At 43.6% G+C, this 22,500-nt stretch overlaps 1 protein-coding gene across 2 annotated transcripts in view; it reads left to right on the top strand.

The window, feature by feature from the left end:
• Nucleotides 1-22,500, top strand: part of edil3a (EGF-like repeats and discoidin I-like domains 3a) — a 124,354-nt gene that overhangs the window by 65,811 nt on the left and 36,043 nt on the right. For both annotated transcript variants that reach the window (XM_062543253.1, XM_062543252.1), the window contains exons 5-6: nucleotides 3,457-3,570; nucleotides 13,955-14,136. In XM_062543253.1, the coding sequence (XP_062399237.1) occupies nucleotides 3,457-3,570; nucleotides 13,955-14,136 (296 nt within the window). The remainder of the gene's footprint in view (nucleotides 1-3,456; nucleotides 3,571-13,954; nucleotides 14,137-22,500) is intronic.

Below are 22,500 nucleotides of genomic sequence, written 5' to 3'. Positions count from 1 at the left end.
CCCAGCACACTTAAAACAAATAGGAGAATAAGAATAGAGAGTGGAGCCTGCTGCTACCATTGAATTATCTGGCTTTTTGATATACTTGATATGAAAGTTGATGGGATGCAAATTATGCAGTTTCTTGATTGAAAACTCCTCTGCATTTCAGAGCGCACAGAAAGGACTAGTCAGTTTATTGGTGGTACTCAACAGTCCACCGAGGATTCTGTCCCTATGAGAGTAGACCTAAAGCCTGCAATGATCCATGTAAGTTGGACAGTGCTGACCATACACGTGGGAAGCCAAAGCCATTTACATTTTAACTATGGCCAAGGTCTTCTTTGTATCATGACCCCGTAGAAATAATTTCAGTGTGAAACGACAGTAGTGGAGGCCTGTAATTTTAGCACAGCAATCATGAATCAGAATAATTCATAATTGGAAGCTTGTCAAATAGGCAAGAACAAAGCGATGGCCCAGCTAGCAAAGTATTGCAATTTATGTTCCAGATTTGTTTTGAGACTACAGAATTGGAAAGCAGTTATTGTTGTTCTCTTTGTTTCCATCGTTTAAATGTTTTGTTTGTTTTGAAAGCCTTGATTGGTCGTTTGCAAGTTATCCTGACATTCCTCCCGATGCATATTCTCTGCACTTATTAAATAGGCCTATATTTTATCATCAAGTCTCTTCATTTCAACCACATCTGTTCATATGTTCAGTCAATATATATGAGACATCTCATATCTTTTTGGACCAGTTCAAAGTTGTGTAAACTCAGGGGCACTCAATTAAGTGGCACAGTCCATTCAGTACTTGGTAGCAGTATTTATAAATGAAATTCACATCATCTGACTGCACTCGTTTTGTTTGACCTTGGTGGCAGTTTCAAAACCACAGTGCTCATCAGGTTGCTATGGCAATGTGTGTGTGTCTATTGAATGTGAAGAGTTTGCTCAGTTTTTCCCAGACTGTTCGGCAGAAAAACCCGCCGATAATAAGGTCTAGTCATTACTCCTCATCACTGTCCGTTCACTCCTCATTATCTTTCTGCTGTGTCTCACTCTTCTCCGTAGACTCCAATGGAACTCTTCTCGCCATGTCAGAGAGTCATTTGTGAGCCACATTGTTAACTTGCACGAATGAATGTTGTGAAAGTATCACTCACACGTGTTTTTCTTTTATTTATATGTCTGCCACAGTGCACCTGAAACAGGTTTTCAGTGTGTTGCAAGTGTTTCTCCTGTGACTTTAAGGGTGTCATTCATTTTCAGTAGAGAGTATGTATTTTTATTTACACAGAGGTTTTGTATTCACCAGCTGTATTTAGATTAATCACTTGACATAATTGTTGGATTCTCATACCTGGAGACTTGGGTATCATATGTATAATACAAGTCTTTAAAGGCCTCATCAAAGACACTTGCCTTCCTAGTCTCATTATAGATAGATCACAGTTCATTCTTTAATTGCTCCAGCACTATAGACTCTGAGGAGAAATGAGCCAACGTATTATCTTACAGACACATATGTTTGTCAGTGAGCATCGAGAGCGTGTCGAGGGACGACAGCGTTGCCCTGGGTCGGCCCGCAATTCCACAGTGTCCTCTCCTCCGTGGCAGGAAACCACCGCCTGCCTGATGAGCTTGTCTGCTTTTCCCATCCACCCGGCGTGGCGAGGGATGCTGTCGCCTCCCCGGCGCCCAATCAAAAGGGGGGGGATACACCTCGAGGTGTGCTTTTGATCCGACTAATTTATGTGCCAGGACTTGGGAGCGAGCGAGAGAAAAGAGAGAGAAAGAGAGAGAGAGAAAGAGAGAGAGAGAGCGCTGCGGTGGGCTCTTGTGAGGAGAATACCAATGCACCGCCTTTTGTGTCTGTCTCCCTAGCTTAAGCCCCCGTTCTCTTCACTTTTGCTGGCAGGTGACGCAGACACCCCTCTCTTCTTTTTTATTCCTCTCCTTCTTCTCCTTCCTCTTCATCCTCTCTTTATTCTTTGCCTCTCCCCAGCCGGCTGAAAGGAAAAGGCACGGGGAAAGGGGGCTCAATCTCGGAGCTCGGCTGATGATTCCGTTATTTTTATTCTTACTTGTCTCCCTTAATCCCATCCTCAGTGCGAGACAACAGGGAGATTCGCATTGAAATGCTCCTCCATTGCCCAGTGTGAGAGCTTTAGGGAGACATAATACCAGGGTAATCATATTTACATGTCTGAAGGGGGGGGGGGGGGGGTGCTCTTCCTAGGAGACTGTGAGTAACAGACTTTGTGCGAGGAAAGGCCATGGCCAATTTTTTTTGAGTGTGGTATCGCGTGCTGTGAAGGGTCAGTGATTAGTGGACACATTGATGGCACAGTCTGTAGACTTGGACCGGAATCAGCTTTCTAATGAATCCGCGTCAGACCTTGGGTGCTATAGCAAGTGGCTGTGTGAGTGCTGGTGGTACTCGGGTGTGTAGGAGGTATGCAGATATGCTCAGAGCATACTTCAGAGAGAGAACGAGAGACAGAGAGAGAGAGAGAGAGAGAGAGAGAGAGAGAGAGAGAGAGAGAGAGAGAGAGAGAGAGAGAGAGAGAGAGAGAGAGAGAGAGAGAGAGAGAGAGAGAGAGAGAGAGAGAGAGAGAGAGAGAGAGAGAGAGAGAGAGAGAGCTATTTTTGGTGCTGAAATATAGGCCTGTGCATATTCCCAAATGGGTCTGACAGCAAGGAACTTCAAAATAAAAATGTGTTTTATTTCATTGTTTATTTATTTGAGATGTTAGCATTCTGCAGAAATATAAGGAACACTGGTATGATGTCACTGCATTATGCAAGGCATGGCACAGATCGTCTTATTACAGTTGATGTATCCTTGATTTATTGCCCAAAAACTGTAAAATGTTGCTTCCTATTCATGTCAACGGTTGCTAAGACGAATGTTAAGGTATTCATTCAATTCCGCTTTTAAGCTAAACTGGGAAAAGAATAAAGTTGAAACCTATGAAATTTGATTCTTTCCATAGTTGGTGTATATAGTCAATATACCCTGACCCTGACCTATCTCAAAAGCACTGAGGGGAGGTGGGAGGTGCCAGTTGATCATGTTCTACACTCACCAGTCTATGGCCCTGCTGCCCTTGATCGTAGCTCTATTTGCATATCTTACTGAGCACAGGGCATTCTCATTAGACAGTCACATGGCTATTCCCATCAATAGTCCGGTCACCTGCTGCAGGTAATTTGATCAGATCCTATTTGATTTATTATCACTGCAGTGTTTATCCACGGCGCCTGAATGAGTGCATCTGGGGGAAGGCGATATTAAATAACAAACAGCGCAAATTCAATAAATACCCCATCTCTGTGCATCCAAATGAGAGAGAAAGCCTTGCTAATTGCCTTAGTGTCTGCTTCAAAGAAAATGACTCTTGTCTGTGCCCCCCCTCTCCCCCCTCCCTCCTCCCCCCCCATCCCCTCTCTGTCGTCTTGGCTCCTACAGATGTTAATGAATGCGAAAGGGACCCATGCAAAAACGGGGGCATCTGCACGGATCTGGTTGCCAACTACTCCTGTGAGTGCCCAGGGGAGTATATGGGGAGGAACTGCCAATACAGTAAGTGTGCTAATTCTCCCTTCCTTTCTTCACACAGTACTGTTTTGTCTGGTGTACCATGTCTACCCCCTGTAGATTGTTGAGTTTTCTCAAGGTTTGCCATAGCACTATGGTCTTCTCAGTTTTACCTTTTTTATTGCTCTATGTGTGACTATCTATCTGCATAGTTTGCTGTATAGGTGGCCATTGTGTAAATTGCTTTGGGAAATCCATGGCCCTTGAAAGGTATGTGAATATAAAAAAGGGTGTAGGCATAGGCAGATAGAGTTTTTCACTGCTGGAACAAGCAGTGCTTCACAACAGATAATAACATTCCTACCACATGCCATTTTTGAATCTCACACAGAGTTTATTTTGTGAACTTTAGTCATGAAGCGAAATATCAAAGGATCATAGAAGGCTATGGTTTATGTTTGTTTTACACATGAATGCCTGGGGTTTCACTATTTGAGTTTCAAACAATTTACTGTATATTTTAGGAAAAACAAGCAGCGTCTCTCGTAATACCACAGAGAAGGTTGGTTATATGTTGATTTGGAGAATTATATTTATTTAATATTACTGGTGAACTCATAGATTCACAGTAGATTGTTCAACCCTTAATATCACTTTTGACATCATATTATTTTATAATAAAAATTGAATGGCATTTTAGGGTTCTCAGACACCCCCTCACACCCCCTCACACACACACACACACACACACACACACACACACACACACACACACACACACACACACACACACACAAAGGAGAGAGAGAGAGAGAGAGAGAGAGAGAGAGAGAGAGAGAGACAGACAGACAGACAGACAGACAGACAGACAGACAGACAGACAGACAGGCAGGCAGGCAGGCAGGCAGGCAGGCAGACAGGCAGGCAGGCAGGCAAACAGACAGACAGACAAGCATGTGGAAAATTTTCATTTGACTGTGAAGTGCCATCGTGGCCAAATGGATTTTATAGTGTGGTATCAGCTCCTCCTCCCAGAGCCAGAGTGTGTGCCGTGCCTGTGACTCTCACAAGGCATCGCATGTGCAAGGGTCTGCATGAATCAGAAATGGAGACGTTGGACACGAGCTCTGGAAAGCCGTTATACATCACCGTAAACACTATCGAAACACTGGAGGGCATAAACAGTATATTTGCATTTTAATACTACTACCAATGATCCTTTCCATCTCAACTGTTGGTCTTATCCTGAATCGCAACAGTGAGGTGTCTCAACTGGAAAGCAGAGAGAATACGAGTCAGCGTTTTAACAAATGAATGTTTCAGGTTATGCTGGACCCAGGTCTCGAATGTAGGGGTCACTGAAATTCTAATTTGAGGTCACGGTGGACGCACATTGTGTGTGATGTTTTCAGTATCACTGAAGATCACCTTGGCTTGTGGTCATGCCAGACCAACAGCAACAAGACAATTAGTCTGTGACTGCGAAAAATCAATTTAATTTAGTTGCATCGGTCGCGAGCCAGTTGCAGGGGAAAATATCACAGCTTCCCACAGGAAAAGGGCACTCTCACCATTCAGACCTGCTGGATTCTGACAGACGCAGACATAAAGCCATGAGATCACGCTCACAGAGGGGGCATATGGGATCGGTTGAAAAGGAAGTAGAGTTCTCTTGTGATAGAAAATGAATGATTGCTACACCTTTATTTCATCGTAGAAACCATGAATTCAGGCCCGGTTGAAGGGCTATTCCTAGTTCTTTGCATCTGCATGATCAACTCTGTTGAACAGTGTCACGGTCACAGAAGAAATAACACAAACATATACTTGATACTTGACAATATGAACCCTCGGTGCGACACAATCATAGATTAATTTCCCAGGCTGCACCTTTTGACCTAGCTAATCAATCAGTGATGAACCCTATGTGAACAGCGCTCCCAAACAAGGGCAGGCAGCTGCCACGCTATGGGCCACTGGCAGGATTAATTGAGGGCTGCGTCGTCTAGATAGCAACCTTTCGCACAGAGAGAAATGTCACTTCAATTTGCCTTGACATTTAGAGTCTGCCAACACATCAATCCTGATGTGCGACTGACATAAACATATTGTCTGAGTGTTTGCATGTTTGCTCGAGCCCCCAGTGTGTAAGTTATTTCATTGTTTTTTTTGTTGGGGGAGGGTTGTTTGTTTTTCCTCCTCAATTGAGTAGTCTCTGTCATCAGGGAAGTGACAGGATAATTAAGCATACTTCCTTGCTATTGTTGCATCTGTGCCACAGAAGTTTGATGATGTGGGCACCTCATTGCTAATCATCTCTCATTAGCGCACGGTGCCTCAGCTGTGGGCTAGTTGGGCGTTTAATGGACTACTCTGTACCCAACCATGTTCTATGCTCTTGAAGGTCAAAATCTCACAATGCCATGTAGTCATATACTGTATACAGGAAGACAGTTATGTTTTATATGTATGATGAAGACAAGAAGACAAGATGTAATGAATATGTACATACAGTATATGAATCTATTCTAATGTATTTTCTCGAGGGGTTGAACACATGACCTTGAAGTTGTTAGCATCTTCCTCTGCCAGCTCATTTACAAGAACCGAGCAATAACTTGTGAAATGATAACTAACACATAAATTCAAAGAATATAGGAGTTGGGATATTCTGCACCAAGAGGATAGACAACATAGTGAAGGACCTGAAGCTCTCTTTCTTTTTTTTTTTTTTTTTGATCAGTCTCTGGTTTTATTTTCGTCGGATCCCCTCTGAAAAACAATGGCAGCCCAGTTGATAAACTGCCTGCGTTTGCCCTCTGACTGAGGCACGGAGACACAAGAGAGATGTGCGGAAGGCTGCATTTGTGTGTGTGTTAGAGATGGTGTGTGTGTCTCTGTGTGTGTGTGAGCCTGTGTGTGTGTGTGTGTGTGTGTGTGTGTGTGTGTGTGTGTGTGTGTGTGTGTGTGTGTGTGTGTGTGTGTGTGTGTGTGTGTGCGTGCGTGCGTGCGTGCGTGCGTGCGTGCGTGCGTGCGTGCGTGCGTGCGTGCGTGCGTGCGTGCGTGCGTGCGTGCGTGCGTGCGTGCGTGCGTGCGTGCGTGTGTGTGCTTGCATTTCAGGGAGAGACAGAGAACGAGAGAGTGGGATATAGTGACAGTGGTTAGAGAGTTAGAGAGCGGGTATGTTTGTGTGAGTGTGTGTGTGTTTGTGTGAGAGAGAGAGAGAGAGAGAGAGAGAGAGAATAAGAAAGACAGAGTAAGAGCTGAAGAGAAAGGAGAGGGAGAAAGAGAAGAGACATAGAGAGAGAGAGAGAGAGAGAGAGAGAGAGAGAGAGAGAGAGAGAGAGAGAGAGAGAGAGAGAGAGAGCAGATGAATGGAGCAAGCTGTAGAGGAGGGAGGGCGGATCACGTGGCCGTGGCTGGACCTGCAGAGCCTCCCAGAGAATACTGAAGGCCCACTGAAGGCCCTCTGCCGAGAGGCACAGAGAGCAAGCGAGGACACAAGATCCAATGAGACCTTTCTGAGGGGCGGAGGGAGGAGTCCAGCTAGCTTTATATATATGCATTTATTTTAATTCCACTGGACACCGGACGCAACAGGACCCAACGACTTTCACGGCTATTAAAAGGGCCTCTCCCAGGACTGATGTGAACTTGGCTATTGTCCGTCCTTCCTGTAGTTAGAGGTGCCGTATGTGCATCAGTAATCTCAGTCACATGGTGATTCAACACATTATGTGATAAACTAACTTAAAGTAGCTTAACCTGATGCTGTGTTCCCCTTACTTAAAAAAAACATGATAGCCAGCCGTTTCAAGCCTCGCAACTTGAAGATAGTTTTGTTGGAGTGAATGACCTTAAGCCAGGTAATGCAGTTCAATTCAGTTCCATTTATTCACATAACCATTTAAGTAGTCTAGTCACGACGTAGCTAGATCCCCAAGCCTGAGTGATGTAGAAGAAGCACTTACTGTCTATATATATAAAGAGAGAGAAAGAGAGAGAGAGAGAGAGAGAGAGAGAGAGAGAAGCATACTGTATGCATTTATATGTAACCTTGCGTGTCTTGTCAACCTTAAGTCAGTTTTTTCTCAGTGAGCAGTGTATCCATGTTTTAATGACATGATGGGATACAATATTCCAACCTCATATTGTGGTGCCTGCTCTTGGTTGACTCCCACACAATATCAGCTGGTATATTCACTCATGCATGAGCAACCGAGATGCACATACACACACACGTATACATACACACACACACACATTACTTACTGTAGCCATACGCCTACACACAAACTGTTCACTATTTACACCAAACCCATGCACACCCAACGCCATACTAATCTCAATCGCTTTCACACGTACACATACACATACACATACATCTACAAACACACACACACACACACACACACACACACACACACACACACACACACACACACTCATGTAAAGGCACTCCAAGGACTGAAAAAAAACACTTAATTCCTAAATCTCCACTTTGGGCTGTCGCCACTACCCCCATCACCACCACTACACACACACACACACACACACACACACACCTCTCTCTGTCGGCCTGGCTGCGGGCCCGTTAGCTCACCGAGGCCACAGGTAGGCTTAGCTAGCTCGCTGAGAGCCTGTGGTATCAGGGCCGGGTGCTGCGGCGTGGCGCGGCGGCATTAGCGATGGCAGCTGTCAGCGGGCTGATGTATGGCCGCGGGGTCGGCGTGTCGGAGGCCCCCTGGAGCGCCAACCACAGCTGGCAGCGCGGCCGGCTCATTAGAGCAGCAGGGTCATTGGGCCCAGGCAGAGGCCGGGCGCCGCGAAGGGGATGGCCGGGGTGGGGTGTGTGTGTGTGATGAGGCACTCGGAAGGAGTGTTGTGTGTGTGTGTGTGAGAGAGAGAGAGGTAGAGAGAGAGAGAGGGAGAGTAGTATTTGATGAACATGTGGAAGAGATTATGTAATGCTTGAGCTACTGAGATCTCCATTACACTTTGTCAAAACTGTTGTAACAAGGTAATCAGTTAGTTGGTGTGTGTGTGTGTGTGTGTGTGTGTGTGTGTGTGTGTGTGAGTGAGAGAGGGAGGGGGGTTGTACAGCGCTCAACTATGTTTGTTTTGTATGTGGATGTAAGTGTGTCATTATATGTTAGAGAATATATGCTACATGTGTCAGAGTGTGTGAGGGCTTGCTGTAGTTGACGGTTGTGTGTACCTTTTGTGTTCAGTAGTTTGTCTCTACCTAGCCAGTAGGAGCCATCATGATTCATGAGCAATCCATTTTTTAAACGTAATGTCATCAGAGAATGGAATATGCTAATGCTAATTGGATTTTCTGTTGGAGGCGAAACTCCGAGCTTCCATCTGTCATTTTACAATTAAAGGAAGCCTGCATTACAATAATACAAACAGACAGAGGATTACTTCTTTGACTATAATCATATTTATCAGTGCTCAGTGCAACGCCAGTGGATTGTTTCAGAACGACGCTGCCCTGTTTTGCAAGCTGTGTTATTGGTGCTGGAATGTCGCTTCAATTAGATGGTGATATCTCCCCTCACGAAACACCAATAAGGGAGGGAAATGAAGACTGAGAAACTATTTCTGCGTCTTTAGAAGCTGTGCGATCTGAAGTGCAGATTAAACAAACTAAAAAAAGACAGACTAAGAAAAGCGGTATTGTTTTGACACTCTTCAAGTAGGGAGGCTGGGATTTTTTTCCACAGAGAGCAATCTGACTCAGAGTGTGTCATGCATATAGGTGTCATAAGTTTATCCTGTGATGTGCTTCTCTTTGATTCCCCTCAAACTGCTTTTTGATTGAGGGATAAAACAGGGATGTGCAAGAGAGTGTGTGTGTGTGTGTGTGTGTGTGTGTGTGTGTGTGTGTGTGTGTGTGTGTGTTGGGGGCGGGGGTTTCTTTTAGTTCTCCAAACAGAACCATGGTGCAATCGAAACACTTCCCTTACCCGGCTCTTCAGAAGCCCTCCTTCAGCGCTGGTTAGCATTCATGGTCCTGTAACAGGGAAAGTGCAGGGAATGTCAAGGCTCAAATGGAATTGAAGTTGTATCTCAACACAACGTCTTATCCATCAGTAAACCAATTGCAAAGCCCCCCCCCCCCATCCCCTTGCAAAACCATTTTCTCTTGTGAAAAAGGTACAAGAAAAAAAAAAATAACCTAATGAATACTGTTATTTGACTTCTCAGTCGCCACAAGACAATTTCATTATTTGCAGAAGATGAGAATGGATATAGGGCAGGAAGGGTTCACCAGGTATGGAAATCTTCCATGAATGTGTATGGCCTGGCGGATGGAGTACATGGCAAAAAAAAATGCGTTTTGAGGGAAATATCGAGGGAAAGCCATCAACATATAGGCGCTTGTGTGACAGGTTTGTGATTAGATTTTATATAAATGTCCCCATTCTCTATAGGGCCAATGTAATTGGGTCATATAACAAACCCTCATAGGGTCTAATGCGATAGTCCGTAATAATGTTTTCATCCGTGTTTAGCCTTCCCTTTGTTTTTATGTTGCACTTTGTTCCATTGTAGCCGAGCAGTAGCCATGTTTTGTCTGAAGTGCTGTCACATCGTCAGCGAGGTTCAAGGTCACCGAGTGACAGCTCAGCAAGTCGTCAGTATTGACATGCCCTTACAGTGAGCCAAACAGTTGTAGGGGAGTGAGATAGCAAAGTGCTGCGTTTGACAGTACCGAGCTTCTTTCACACTTCCAGCAGTCTGACAGCTTAAGTGAACGTATCGCGTGGCTCTCAGGAGAACGGCGGGTTCATGCATGCAGTGTTGCCCGCGCGCTCATGTGAAATAAGTCATGCCTCCTGCTGGTCTGATCTTGTCGCTCACCGTGGCAGTTTGGTATGTGGTGCTGTTTGTCATGGAGGTGAACTTGCTGGCACTGCAGAATTCGCTGAATTTGTGGTTACGGATGAGTCGCTCCCAGTCGTGCATTTTGATTGGAGCATAGACGCCCCATGAGTGCTGATATGTGGTATAACCGCACTGGGAAGTTTGACTCCCTCTGTCATTGTCCTTGCTTTGCAAATCAAAGTATGAAAGCACAAGTGTCCCAGCATAACTCATTTTATAGGTAGTCAGCAAAAACAATAAAGAAAATAATAAGTAAGTATTATTGTCATTTCCATTTTTACCATTATTATTTATTAAAATCCCCTTAGGTTATGACGTTATTGTGAATATCAGCACAGCTGTGATTATGTTATGTCTGTTTAATACAGCTGTGCTGGTACTGTCCTCAGGGAAAATCTTTTTGCTAGACTGGGCTAATGAAGTATGCATGAAGTATGCTCTGTTCCATTTCAAGTAGGGCAGAGTATCCGGAAAGAAATGACAAATGCATTGACCAGAGAAAACACGTGTATCTGCAACAGTCGTCAGACAGGAAACTAGGGTAGATGGTTTATGCAGAACAAAAAAAACAAGTAAAGATAGCCTTGCCTCGGGAAGCAAAAAGTAAAAAGTAAATTAATACGCTGAAATCACTTATGCAGTCTCTGACCACAATAAATCTTTAATTCTCTGCAAAGTTTTATTGAGTTCACCGTATCACTCCCTTTGTTCAGCGAATAGTCTCGCAGTGTCAAGCCCTTAAGTAGTTTATCTTATTTACGCACACAGATATCAGTTAACTATTCTGGGATCCTTCAACATGGAGGTGTTACTGGGCACAGCACATCACACTACAGCTGATGGTTGGTGAGCTGGTGAGGATTTGCAGAACATAGGGGCTCATAGGATGGTCTATCACAGGGTCATTCACTAAATAATACAAAGAAATATGATCTTTGGTGTATGGACAAGCTTGATATGAAATGTTCTTGCTATACCAGTGCCGCCACAGACCTATTTGAGCTCAGTGGGCTTTAGCTGTATCTTACTTTGTCTCCTTTAGCAATCCTCTTTTCCCAGGCAGTGGCACTATCTCGGCTCTGCAAGCACACTGTTGACACAGCCCTAAAAAGATATATGGCGGGGAGGTATCACAACCACTATTAACGCTTCAGTGAGCAAAACACTCTTAAAAGCATTATGCTCCAAGTAGTTAGGAAGCAGCACAGTGTGACGAGCAGGAGTGAAAGTGGTTAAAGAAAGAAGGGGCTTCAATCTAATCATGGCCAACGCAGGCCTCTGTGTACACGTGCAGGAGCACGCACACACACACACACACACACACACACACACACACACACACACACACACACACACACACACACACACACACACAAATGTATAAAGGAAGTGGTTGGCTTAGGAGACAACAGACACACTTGAGGTAAACAAACCATAAATATTTCTCATACTGGGTAAGGGGAGGGAAAGATAAAATGGTATACAGCATGTCATTGTATCTGCATTTGTTGTTGACATTTTTAGACTATTTCTGTGACGATATAGGGTCCTGGCTCGACTCATAAATAGTTTATGGAAGCTACATGAGCAAAGTGCAATAAACATTGTTAAGTTTTCATGAGGCTGGATGGGAGAGTTAAGTTCGCTAATACACTGCCAACAACAGATACCACACTGTGGACATAAAATGACCATGTCCAGGACCTTCCGTATATAAACAAATCAAACTAATAATAACTCCTCTGAATGAATTTGTAGTGAGGGAAAATAGAGGGGGAAGTTATTCAAAGCCATCCATTATATGTTATAATCATAATAGCATAACAGAAAACTTATTTAAACAACCCAGGATAATAACAGACTGTGGACTAGCTGTGCAGCTTATTGAGTTTAGCATCAGTTATCTGGTATTGGATGACTGAATATAGCAGCACTGCAAACAAGTTTGTGTTTTGGTATTAGAAAATAAATCTAAAAATGAAAAAAAAAGAAACAATTACTTTTATTCTTTCTCATGCAATATCCCTCTCCAAGGCTTCATTGCTAAACAATTACTAGAGTCAACCACAGGATAGGGCACCAATGTTTTGCAAAGGAAGAGGGAAGGAGAGCTAGCATGAAATTGGGTCGTAGGAAATATGATTTCACTGATATGCGTGTGTTGCTGCTTGATTTTCATCACCCACTCCTAACCTGTCCTTATAACCCAATGCCATTTGATTTACTGACCCACTCCTTTCAACAAAGCTAAATGAATGGGAAGCACCATAGCATCTATGATAGAAGTGATTAATCGGGAGCCTGTATTTTCTCTGAACTGTGTAATTCAATATGATCAGGGGACTCCCATTTCATTTCCTTAAATTTACTAACGCTCAAATCAGACCACACATGTGACTCGTCCAATCTCATGTACTGTACTTTTGTACGCCTTTTATTTCATTTTCATCTTTTTTTTATTTATACTGAGCCTTTCTTAGAAATGCAAGGACAAACACGGGTGGGAAAGCTCCCACTTATTGAATTACACCCTCTTAACCTTGACTTGTTCTGGAATGGAGGTCGGTATAAGGAAACACAGAGAAACATAGAAGTCCCCTTTGTCTGCTGGCCCACTGACACAGATGTGCTTCTAAAGCTGGCATCTGGTCTGGCATGGTGCCTCTAGACAGTTGTACGTATACATTTATATTCTAATGAAGTCGTGATGTTATTAAAACAGCACTGCAGTCACACTTCTCCTGTTAGCAGCTTTCGGTATTTAAGTCCGACCTGTCGTGGCTGGTGGGGCTTTAACAGTCATGCTGTCTTTTCACGCGAGCCACAGCTCCTTAAAGGAGGCCCTCAAAGACTCGTTCTTTATAAAGGACATCGAAAGAAAGCCCATGATGTCTCCTTTGAAGGGGAAGGACTACCGGAGCATCTCGGAGTGCGGCTTGATGGGATACTACGACGAGAACGAGTGGTTCAAGAGTGGCGTTATTAAAGACACAGCCGCCTTGCGTGAGGGCAATGATAAAGATACAATCATTATGAGCGCGGGCCATCCATCCGTCCTTGGGAATAAGGGTGGTGAAACCGAGGAGACGGGTAGGCAATCAATTTCAATAAGCGAGGGCAAGGACACGCTGTCCCTGAACAAGATACTGCTTGACTTCCCCGAAGAGGACAGGACCAAGGATGATGTTTCCGAAAGCGAGACGCACCCCGACAGTGACTCAGGGGTGGTGAGGGGGAGTCTGACTGAAAGTGTGTGTTCAGAAGACAGGCCTTTGTCCCCTCCAAAGAATTGCTGCTCCTTCGGTACATGATTCCAAATACTGCGCATGTTGCCCGCAAGTGTTTTCCCTTTGGTCCTTGAATGTAAATGCTTATAAATATTTAGGTCATGACACATATAATGCAATGAGAGTCAACCTTCAAAAATGTTTTGATTTGCAGGTTCACATTTGAACAACGCTACTAAAATGTACCGCCGGCTGTCTTTCTAACCCGCTCCTTACCATTTTGCCTTGTGTCTGTTTTACCTTGATAGAGTGTTCCGGACCGCTGGGCATGGAAGGGGGCATCATCTCCAACCAGCAGATCACAGCCTCCTCCACGCACCGCGCCCTCTTCGGCCTACAGAAGTGGTACCCCTACTTCGCCCGTCTCAACAAGAAGGGCCTGGTGAACGCCTGGACCGCCGCTGAGAACGACAGATGGCCCTGGATTCAGGTAACAGATGGGAGGGGGGCAAGGAGAAGGAAATAGGAGGCAGGCGTCCAGCAGAAGAAATTGAGAATGTATAGATAGCAGGCTAAATGTGGCTTCGCCAAAACAATCTCGGTTAAACAGGTGAGGCAGAGAAAGGAGTTGGCACAGTTGCTTTTTTAATTTGTTTTTTTGTTTTTATTTGTTTTTCTACTAGTAGTTTTAGACAAGTCAAGTCAAGCCAAGTCACTTTCATTTATATAGCACATTGTTTGTATGCATGGAGTGGAACCAAAAGCGCTCAGCAATCCAAAGCGCTCCTTTGAAAGTTTTACTCTCATTGGTATCTGCAGCCACAGTGGCTGTTGTGTTAGTGACATGCAAACAGTTTAAAAATGAATCACGATGATTGTGCAGATATCGGCTTTCTACAAATGTGACTCTGATTACTCTAAATGCGCTCCACCAACTCCTGTTGAGATGGAACGTAACAAGCAGCTGTTTAGCATTCCAACCTGTGCGCCTGTATACTTTTTTATCTTTTTTTTTCTCTCTCTAGTCTTAAGTTCCATATTCCATTTAAGGAGGTAGCTGCTTGTTAAAAGTCTGACGTTCGGGCACTGTGCAGTCAGTAAGCGTTCACCTGCTGCATTGACTCACAAACTCGTCTTTCAATTTTTAATGTGTTTTTAGTTTAATCAATTTGATTGATAGCCCAGCCTGAGAGCCAGACAGATCAGATTGGGTGGTAGTCTGTTCTTTCTGCTCGACTGTGATGAGGGCGGAACACCTGCCAAGACCTGCACCTCCAACAGAACTTTTTTTTTTTTTTTCCAATAGAAGATTAGGGTGCTGAAATGGATTGAAAGAGGTTTCTTGACTCTGCGGTACCTCTTTGGCTTTTGTTGAGCTGAATTAAGGCCATTACATTGAAATATATTTCAGATGCATTCAGAGACGGACTCGAAGGAAAGTGATAACGGTGAGAGTCATGTGACGAGTGAGGCACGAAGTAGGCATTAATACCAGCACCTGCTCAGAGATGGAAAAGGTGAAATGTTGGAAGATGTTAAGAGAAAGGGATAGAGAGTGTGAAAGAAAGAGAGGACTGTAAAAGAGATGATGACTAGATGAGAGATAGATAGATAGAGAGAGAGAGAGAGAGAGAGCGAGGGGAAAAAGAGGGAGTATTTGTGTGAGAGAAATGCTGAAAATCTTAGCACTTGTGGAATTTGCGTGAGAGCAGCGATCCTTGTCAGAGAAGTGGTTCTCAGTGCGGGCTGATCTCTTCTGATGATACGTTTCGTCACCTCGTCCCTGCTGAGGTCTGACTTGGTGAAGGAGCAGAATCCATCCTGAGCTGCTATAGAGGCATGACCTACTAAAGCTGCTCCCCTCACCTCTCTCTCCTGCGCTCTCTCTCTCTGTCACGGGTACAAACAACACACACACACACACACACACACACACACACATGCCATGCCTCTCTCTTTCTTTCTCTTTCTCAAACACACAAAGTGTCTTTCTATCTTGGTCTCTCTCTCTCTCTCTCTCTCTCTCACACACACACACACACACTCACACACTCCTCTCTTTCTAATACACACACAGAGACATAGAGACATAGAGACACACAGACACACACACACACACACACACACACACACACAAGCAGATCTGTCTTCATCTGTCTTTCTGTTCCTCACCCAAGTCAGCCCAGGGCTCTGTAATACTAAGGAACGGATAAATCACACGAGAAGCTTTATGCTGTAAATAATTAATCACCCAGCCCCTGTGTTCACCGGTGTTTGTGTTACACTGCGTATGAGAGAGAGAGAGAGAGAGAGAGAGAGAGAGAGAGAGAGAGAGAGAGAGAGAGAGAGAGAGAGAGAGAGAGAGAGAGACAGGGAGAGGCAGTGGAGAGAAGCAAGGAAGGAGAGAGAGAGTGAGAGAGAGAGAGAAAGTGAGGGAAAGGCTGTGGAGAGGAGTAGGGAGGGAGAAAGAGATAGGAAAATGCTGGGGAGAGAAGGAGGGAGGGAGGTAAGAGAGAGAGAGAGAGAGAGAGAGAGAGAGAGAGAGAGAGAGAGAGAGAGAGAGAGGGAGAGGGGGTGGTATGTGGTTCATCAGCAGCTGGATCCATGCACACATGAAATTGCTTTGGGACACTCAGGGGAAATATCTTTCAGGATGGGGTCAGAAAACAACAACATTACATAGGGCAACCTGAATGAATTTATACAGCAACACATGATTGGCATGATTGAAAGAGTGCCACCCTTGGACGTGTTCATTGAAGTCGTAGCCATGTTCTTGTCGCCACCAATGTAGGACGATTCCACAGAGTGAAGGAAATCAAGACAAATTAGTCACTATAATCTCAGTTTATTAGATCTCAATACTCAGTCGCATCCTTTGATATAATGCAGAGCCCTCCCATTCTCCAAACCTGCACCATGCAACAGCGTTAGTGAAGCAATCAAATGCTGACAGCACATTAACCCATTCATCCATAAATAAACCCATAAATGACACTCTCTGAAAATGTACTGTACCTTCTTTTCTGGAATCCTTGTTTTAGATTACACTGCAGCCCTCCCCATATGAAGCATCATATACAAAGCCAGCTGTGCAGCTACTGGTTAGGGCTTTGAGCTTGTAACTGGAGGGTTGCCGGTTCGATCCCCGACCAGTCCACCGCTGAAGTGCCCTTGAGCAAGGCACCTACTGTAACCCCTCACTGCTCCCTGAGCGCCACTGTTGGGCAGGCAGCTCACTGCTTTGGGTTAGTGTGTGCTTCACCTCACTGTGTATTCACTGTGTGCTGTGTATGCTCACTAATTCACAAATTTGGATAAATGCAGAGACCAAATTTCCCTCACGGGATCAAAAAAGTATATATACTTACTTATACTATAGGCTACTTAGATCAAAAGATCTTATTTTTACAGTAGGCAAAATGTTGACATTTTTCTTGATTGCCTTAATGCTTGTGTCAACTCTGACATCACATTTTCAAAACAATTAACGTGCAGGTCTAAGCAAAAGCACTCTGGCCAAAATGGCACATTTGCTGGCAAGGCTTATGCTCTCAAAACATTTAAAACATGCAGCAAAAGCGAATTTTGCCTTCAAACAACACATCTTGTAGTCAAATCACTGTGTGGTTTCAATCAATGCACACTGGACAGCAAAATGTAGTTCTCAAAATGGTATAAGAAAAACTGTGAAAAGACAAAAATGTAATGAATAAAAACAAACTGTATGTAATTCCTCCCAATAGCTGTCATTATCATGTAAGACCTAGAGCAAGCACCTAGACAAGAAAAAAATAATTCTTGAACTACTTGTCATTTCATTGACTTGAATGGACTTTTACTGTTTTCTTCACCAAATAGGCAATACAGTACTTTCTCTAAATGTGCCTTAGATCCATATTTAAACATAGCAACACAGAACAGACATGACATCTCTTTTTGGATGAATGGTTGCTGTTTGAAGAATTGTGCAAAGGAGATTCACACAGGTGTATCAGAGATACTTACGACTTATGCATGGAATCTCTACCTGAATAGGTGTTTTCATTTTAATTAGTGCAGGGAAACCAATGGAGTTTGGGATCTTTTAATGACACCTCTGCTGACTGTTTTGCAAAAGGGTGTGAACCCAAAGGTGTGAGCACATTTGCAAGAGATGACTTCTGCTGTGCAAAGAAGGTGTTAATGAACACCAAGTGCATCCCAGTTTCTTGAAACAGGTCAAAGCAATCTAGAGGAAAACTGTAAGTAATGACAGAGAGCGAGTAGGCTAGGCCAAAGCACAAGTGTTAGCCAACTGCACAAAACAGTCATATCAGTAGTGATTACATGGACATTCATGTTCTGCTCAAAATTTGGCCCTACCAGACAACTGCTGGGCCAAGTGCATCACCGTTACCGCTACCAGAAACTGGGATCCACTTGGTCTTCATTTACACCTCCTTTGCACAGCTGCAAATGTGCTCACATGTTTTCATTGGGTTCACACATTTCTCACACCCTTTAGCAATGCAGATGTCATTCAAAGACTGTAGGCTATATTGGTTCCCCATGCTACAGTTTAAGGAAAACATGTATTCACAGGTGGTAGAGATTCCTCGCACAAGTCTGAATCTCTGTGTGAAACTACTCTGCACAATTCTTCATTCAGCAATTCAGCATTCATTATCCAATAAGAGATACCATGTCTGTGTTGCTATTTGCAAGTATGGATCTAAGGCACGTTTAGAAAAAGCACTGTATTGCCCATTTGGTGAGGAAAACGGTACAAAAGGTTTTTATTCTAGGTCTATTTCAATGAAAAATGGCAAGCTGTAGTTCAATAAAATGTGTCTTGTCTGGGTGCTTACATGTCAATGGCTGTTACATATTGGGAGGATTGAATACATTGAATACATGAAGGCTGAAACTCCACATTTTGAGAACTATATTTTGCATTTTGTTGTCCAGTGTGTGATGATCGATGTAAATCAAACAGTGGCTACAAGATGTGTTCTTTGAAGCCTTTGCTGCATGTTTTAAATGTTTAGAGAGAATAAGAGCCTTTTGCAAGCAAATGTGTTATTTTGGCCATAGTGTTTTTATCTGAAAACCTGATGTCAGAGTTGATTACAAGCATTAAAGCAAACTCACCTGAGAACATCCATCTCAAACACGTACAGATCCTCTCTGGGACTAAATCAATTAGTCATTTGTCATTGAAAAGAATCCTATCCCATGAGTATGTTTACCCAAATTGTATTTAAAGAGGACTCTTAGCCTAATCTAATTTGTTCTGCCCCAGGTGATATGGATGCAAGAAGTTTATGGAGACACGGCAACTTTTTGACATTATCTTGTTGTGCCTTCTACCCCAGAGTTAGATAAGGCAGATAAGAGGATACCCCTCTAAAGAGAGCTACAGGCTAACTGGTGTAACCCACTTCCAGTAATTATGCTTAGCTAGGCTAACGGTGTCAATACTGGCACATTGCACACACACAGAGAAGAGAAGGGTTTGTATACTCCTCTTATCTAACTCCAGGGTTGTCTAGAGATAAGATCGTTTTCCAAAAAGTTGGCCAGTTCCTTTAAAATATAGTGTTCCTCTCTTTTTCAATTCATGCTGTTTTGTTATGGTCTTAGCCTACTGTCTTGTGTTTTGTAAGACTTTGTTTGGTTCACTATTGTCATGTTATGCATAAAGGAGAGATCATAAAAGGGTAATTGGACAATAAAACTACCCAACGCTCCACAATTGTTGCATTCTGCTTATAAATACAGTCTGAATTGGTGCAGAGTGCCTGTATATCTTTTTTACTCAGCAGGGTTGCTGCAAGCAACACTGTTTGGACAGTAATGAATGAGCTTCTGTGGAATCTCCTTTGCATTTTAGCGCAGCATTTCTATGAGCTGTCAAGCACCATCTGTCCCGGTTTAGATGCATATTGCTGCTGGCAACTGAGTCAACTTGCATTTGGAAATCAGAATGAAAAGGTATTCCCTGGGTGCTGCCTCGTTCTCCTGAGGGAATTCCATAAGTTATAAAGAGGGTTCAATCCCAATTCAATGATCCAGTTTGTTTCTGTTTTTGTTTAGCTTGTGATTGTTAGATTCCATTTACATATTTCATGTACGTACATATTCTAATTCTTTTTTGGAACTTAAATGTGTATGAAATAATGGTAACTGGTTAATAACGTTATTCATTTCATTCTTTTATCAAGCTAAAGCTAATGTTGAACATCACTAGGTAGCCTATTATAGTTTTATGTCCTTTGACATCGCTGTTAGCAAGACCCTGAAGATGAGTGATTCAGTTGTACCAAAACCTGCACTCTGACACCAAAAATCTTTCCTTTCTTATTTTGTGCATCCACTGGCTGGCATTTTAAGAAAAAGTTGGAAGCTAAAATCGCTTTTACCTGTATAACGACCTGAAGCCTTGGAGCTGCCCATGGACATTAACACTCACAGACATTGTATTTCTTACCTTTTGGTACAACTAGCACTTATCTTCAGGTGTCAACAGTCATGTCAACAACCAGGAAACTGGTTTGCTGATTGCGTAAAAGGACTTTACATAACACATAACTATTAGAAAGCGCTATAGCGGCAGTATTTTTTTTGATTGAGCCTGGAACCAATAAGTCTGTATCAGAATAGATAAGCTATACCATCTGTATATTGTCATGTCACATAGCCCTACATGGAACATTATTTATGTGATTCTAACCGGTCCAGGAGCAGTAATTTTAAGGTGGAGTACAAACCGGAAACGTTGAAATACTGATTCTGTTCAGAACGAATCAAATGAAAGGGGGAAAAAATCTAGTTTGAAGCCCTGTATGATCTCTGGCACTATTCAGCCAACTGAGAGGAGGAGGGTGAATCACTCTCACCCAGCAGGCCTCATGATTCGCCAGGCTCAGTCTATACTTTTCCCTGTGGTAAGATTAAGAGCCATTTGGCCACACCACTGCTAAAGAGATGGGGTGATTCACAGCAGCCTACCATGCCATGACACAACCGTCCATTTGCAAACAATTACAGACTACTTATGTGTCAGGCTGTGTTGGCTTGGGGGTATAGACTTCAATTTTCAGCTTGATGGTGTGTGAAATGTTCCAGAGGTGAAGTTTTTTTTCCCCCATCATGACTCAGCAGGTCCCTCTCAGCATGGATCAGAAAATCACAGAGACTATGTACCTGACTATTTCCTTTCTACTCTAGCCCACTATAGGTCAGAATGTACAAAATGATATCCAGCGATCATTCCAGCAAAATATGAATGGGAGGAAATGCAATATACCCCCAGAAGTACAGAGAGACTGGTCGGAGATTTGCTCGTAGGGATTTTCAAGTGCTTCAAAGCGGCATCGGCGGCGTTCGCCACAGCGGCTCATGAGATGTGCGAGGGCTACGCCTGCGGCTGGCAAATTGATATCATGATTGGAAAATGACCCCGCTGTAAAGTGGCTGAGGGAGAGTGTGTGTGTGGGGGGGGGGGGGGGGGGTGTTACATTGATGTATGGCGAATGGAATTGCAAGTGCTCTGTGTCCGTCACCTAAATCAGTGTCAATTTCTGACCAACGAAGAGAGCCACTCCAAAGTGGCAGATGTTTCCCGCGGTTACGCACGCACCGTGGCTGTGAAAATGCATCAGTATTATTAAGCCAAGTATTTTCGGCATCTGTGACCATTAGCAGCGTGAAGAGTCACGCCAATTTCTTGTGCGGTAGGCCTTTAATTACGCCGAATTAATTACACCTCTTGTTTGTTCTCCTCATGGGTGATATGAGAAGCTGGCTACTGTTGCTGAGATCAGAGAGAGAGCAATGGTAAGGGCAGAGCACTGGTAACTCTGCGACCGTGAACAGAGAGCAGCAAGAGTGCTCCAATAAAGCTCATTATGGTGTAGGCTAGCTGTTCAGTCTCACGTTATCGAGCGAGAAGCAACAGATCGATATGTTAGTGCAACATGGTCATGGCTCCTTCCAGGCATTCGTTTTGCCTGTACATGTTCATGTTTTTTTTTTGTCCTTCTTTTTTTTTTTTAAATGAGCGAATGTGTCTTGACTGGAAAACAATGTTTGCACACTAATGAGGTTCACACAGAAATGAAGAATAGAGGAACTGCAGAAGCAATTGTGCATCTAAATTTGTTTTGCAAACTACTATTTGGGAACCATCTTATTTTGTTTGTATGTCTAAGAGTCTAAGTGTTTAAAAAACAGGAAGTGTGAAATTGAATGCGTGATGACAGCTTTCAGCCTAATGAACATAATTGATGGTGCGCCTGTACTGGGACAGATGGAACATGTGAACCCCCTTTGTGGAAAGTTCCTGACTCACGGCTCTGTCAGGGGTGGGTGTGTATGGGTGTGTGAGAAGCTTAGTGGGCCTAAGGCTTGAGTCATCATCAGTTGTTGAATGAGTCGTCAACATCATCATCATCATCATCATCATCATCATCATCATGCAGTGCTATTCAAAACTGTTACTGTGCTCCCATCTGCTGCACTTTCCCTCTTGTTTTTGCTCTCTCTTCAACACATGCTAAGGCACAAAACATCTCTCCATCTCCATCTCTCTCTCTCTCTCTCTCTCTCTCTCTCTCTCTCTCTCACACACACACACACACACACGCACACACACACACACACACACACTCAAGCACTCTACAACGTTTCACATGTGACTCACACTCGCACACAGTACATCAAGACAATGACACACTTCTTTGCACCGCTCTGTAGCAAATTGCCTTAGCCTCTGCACTGTAGCTATACTTATGCCATCATTTTATCCCAGTCTTTCAAAGACCCTTTTCTCCCTCCCCCTTACTCTCTCTCTCTCTCTCTCTCTCTCTCT

Source organism: Sardina pilchardus, chromosome 8 (genome assembly GCF_963854185.1).
Source record: "Sardina pilchardus chromosome 8, fSarPil1.1, whole genome shotgun sequence".
NCBI classification, from domain to species: domain Eukaryota; kingdom Metazoa; phylum Chordata; class Actinopteri; order Clupeiformes; family Clupeidae; genus Sardina; species Sardina pilchardus.
Note: the sequence above shows the minus strand (reverse complement) of the source record. Positions and strands in the feature narration are given on the sequence as shown.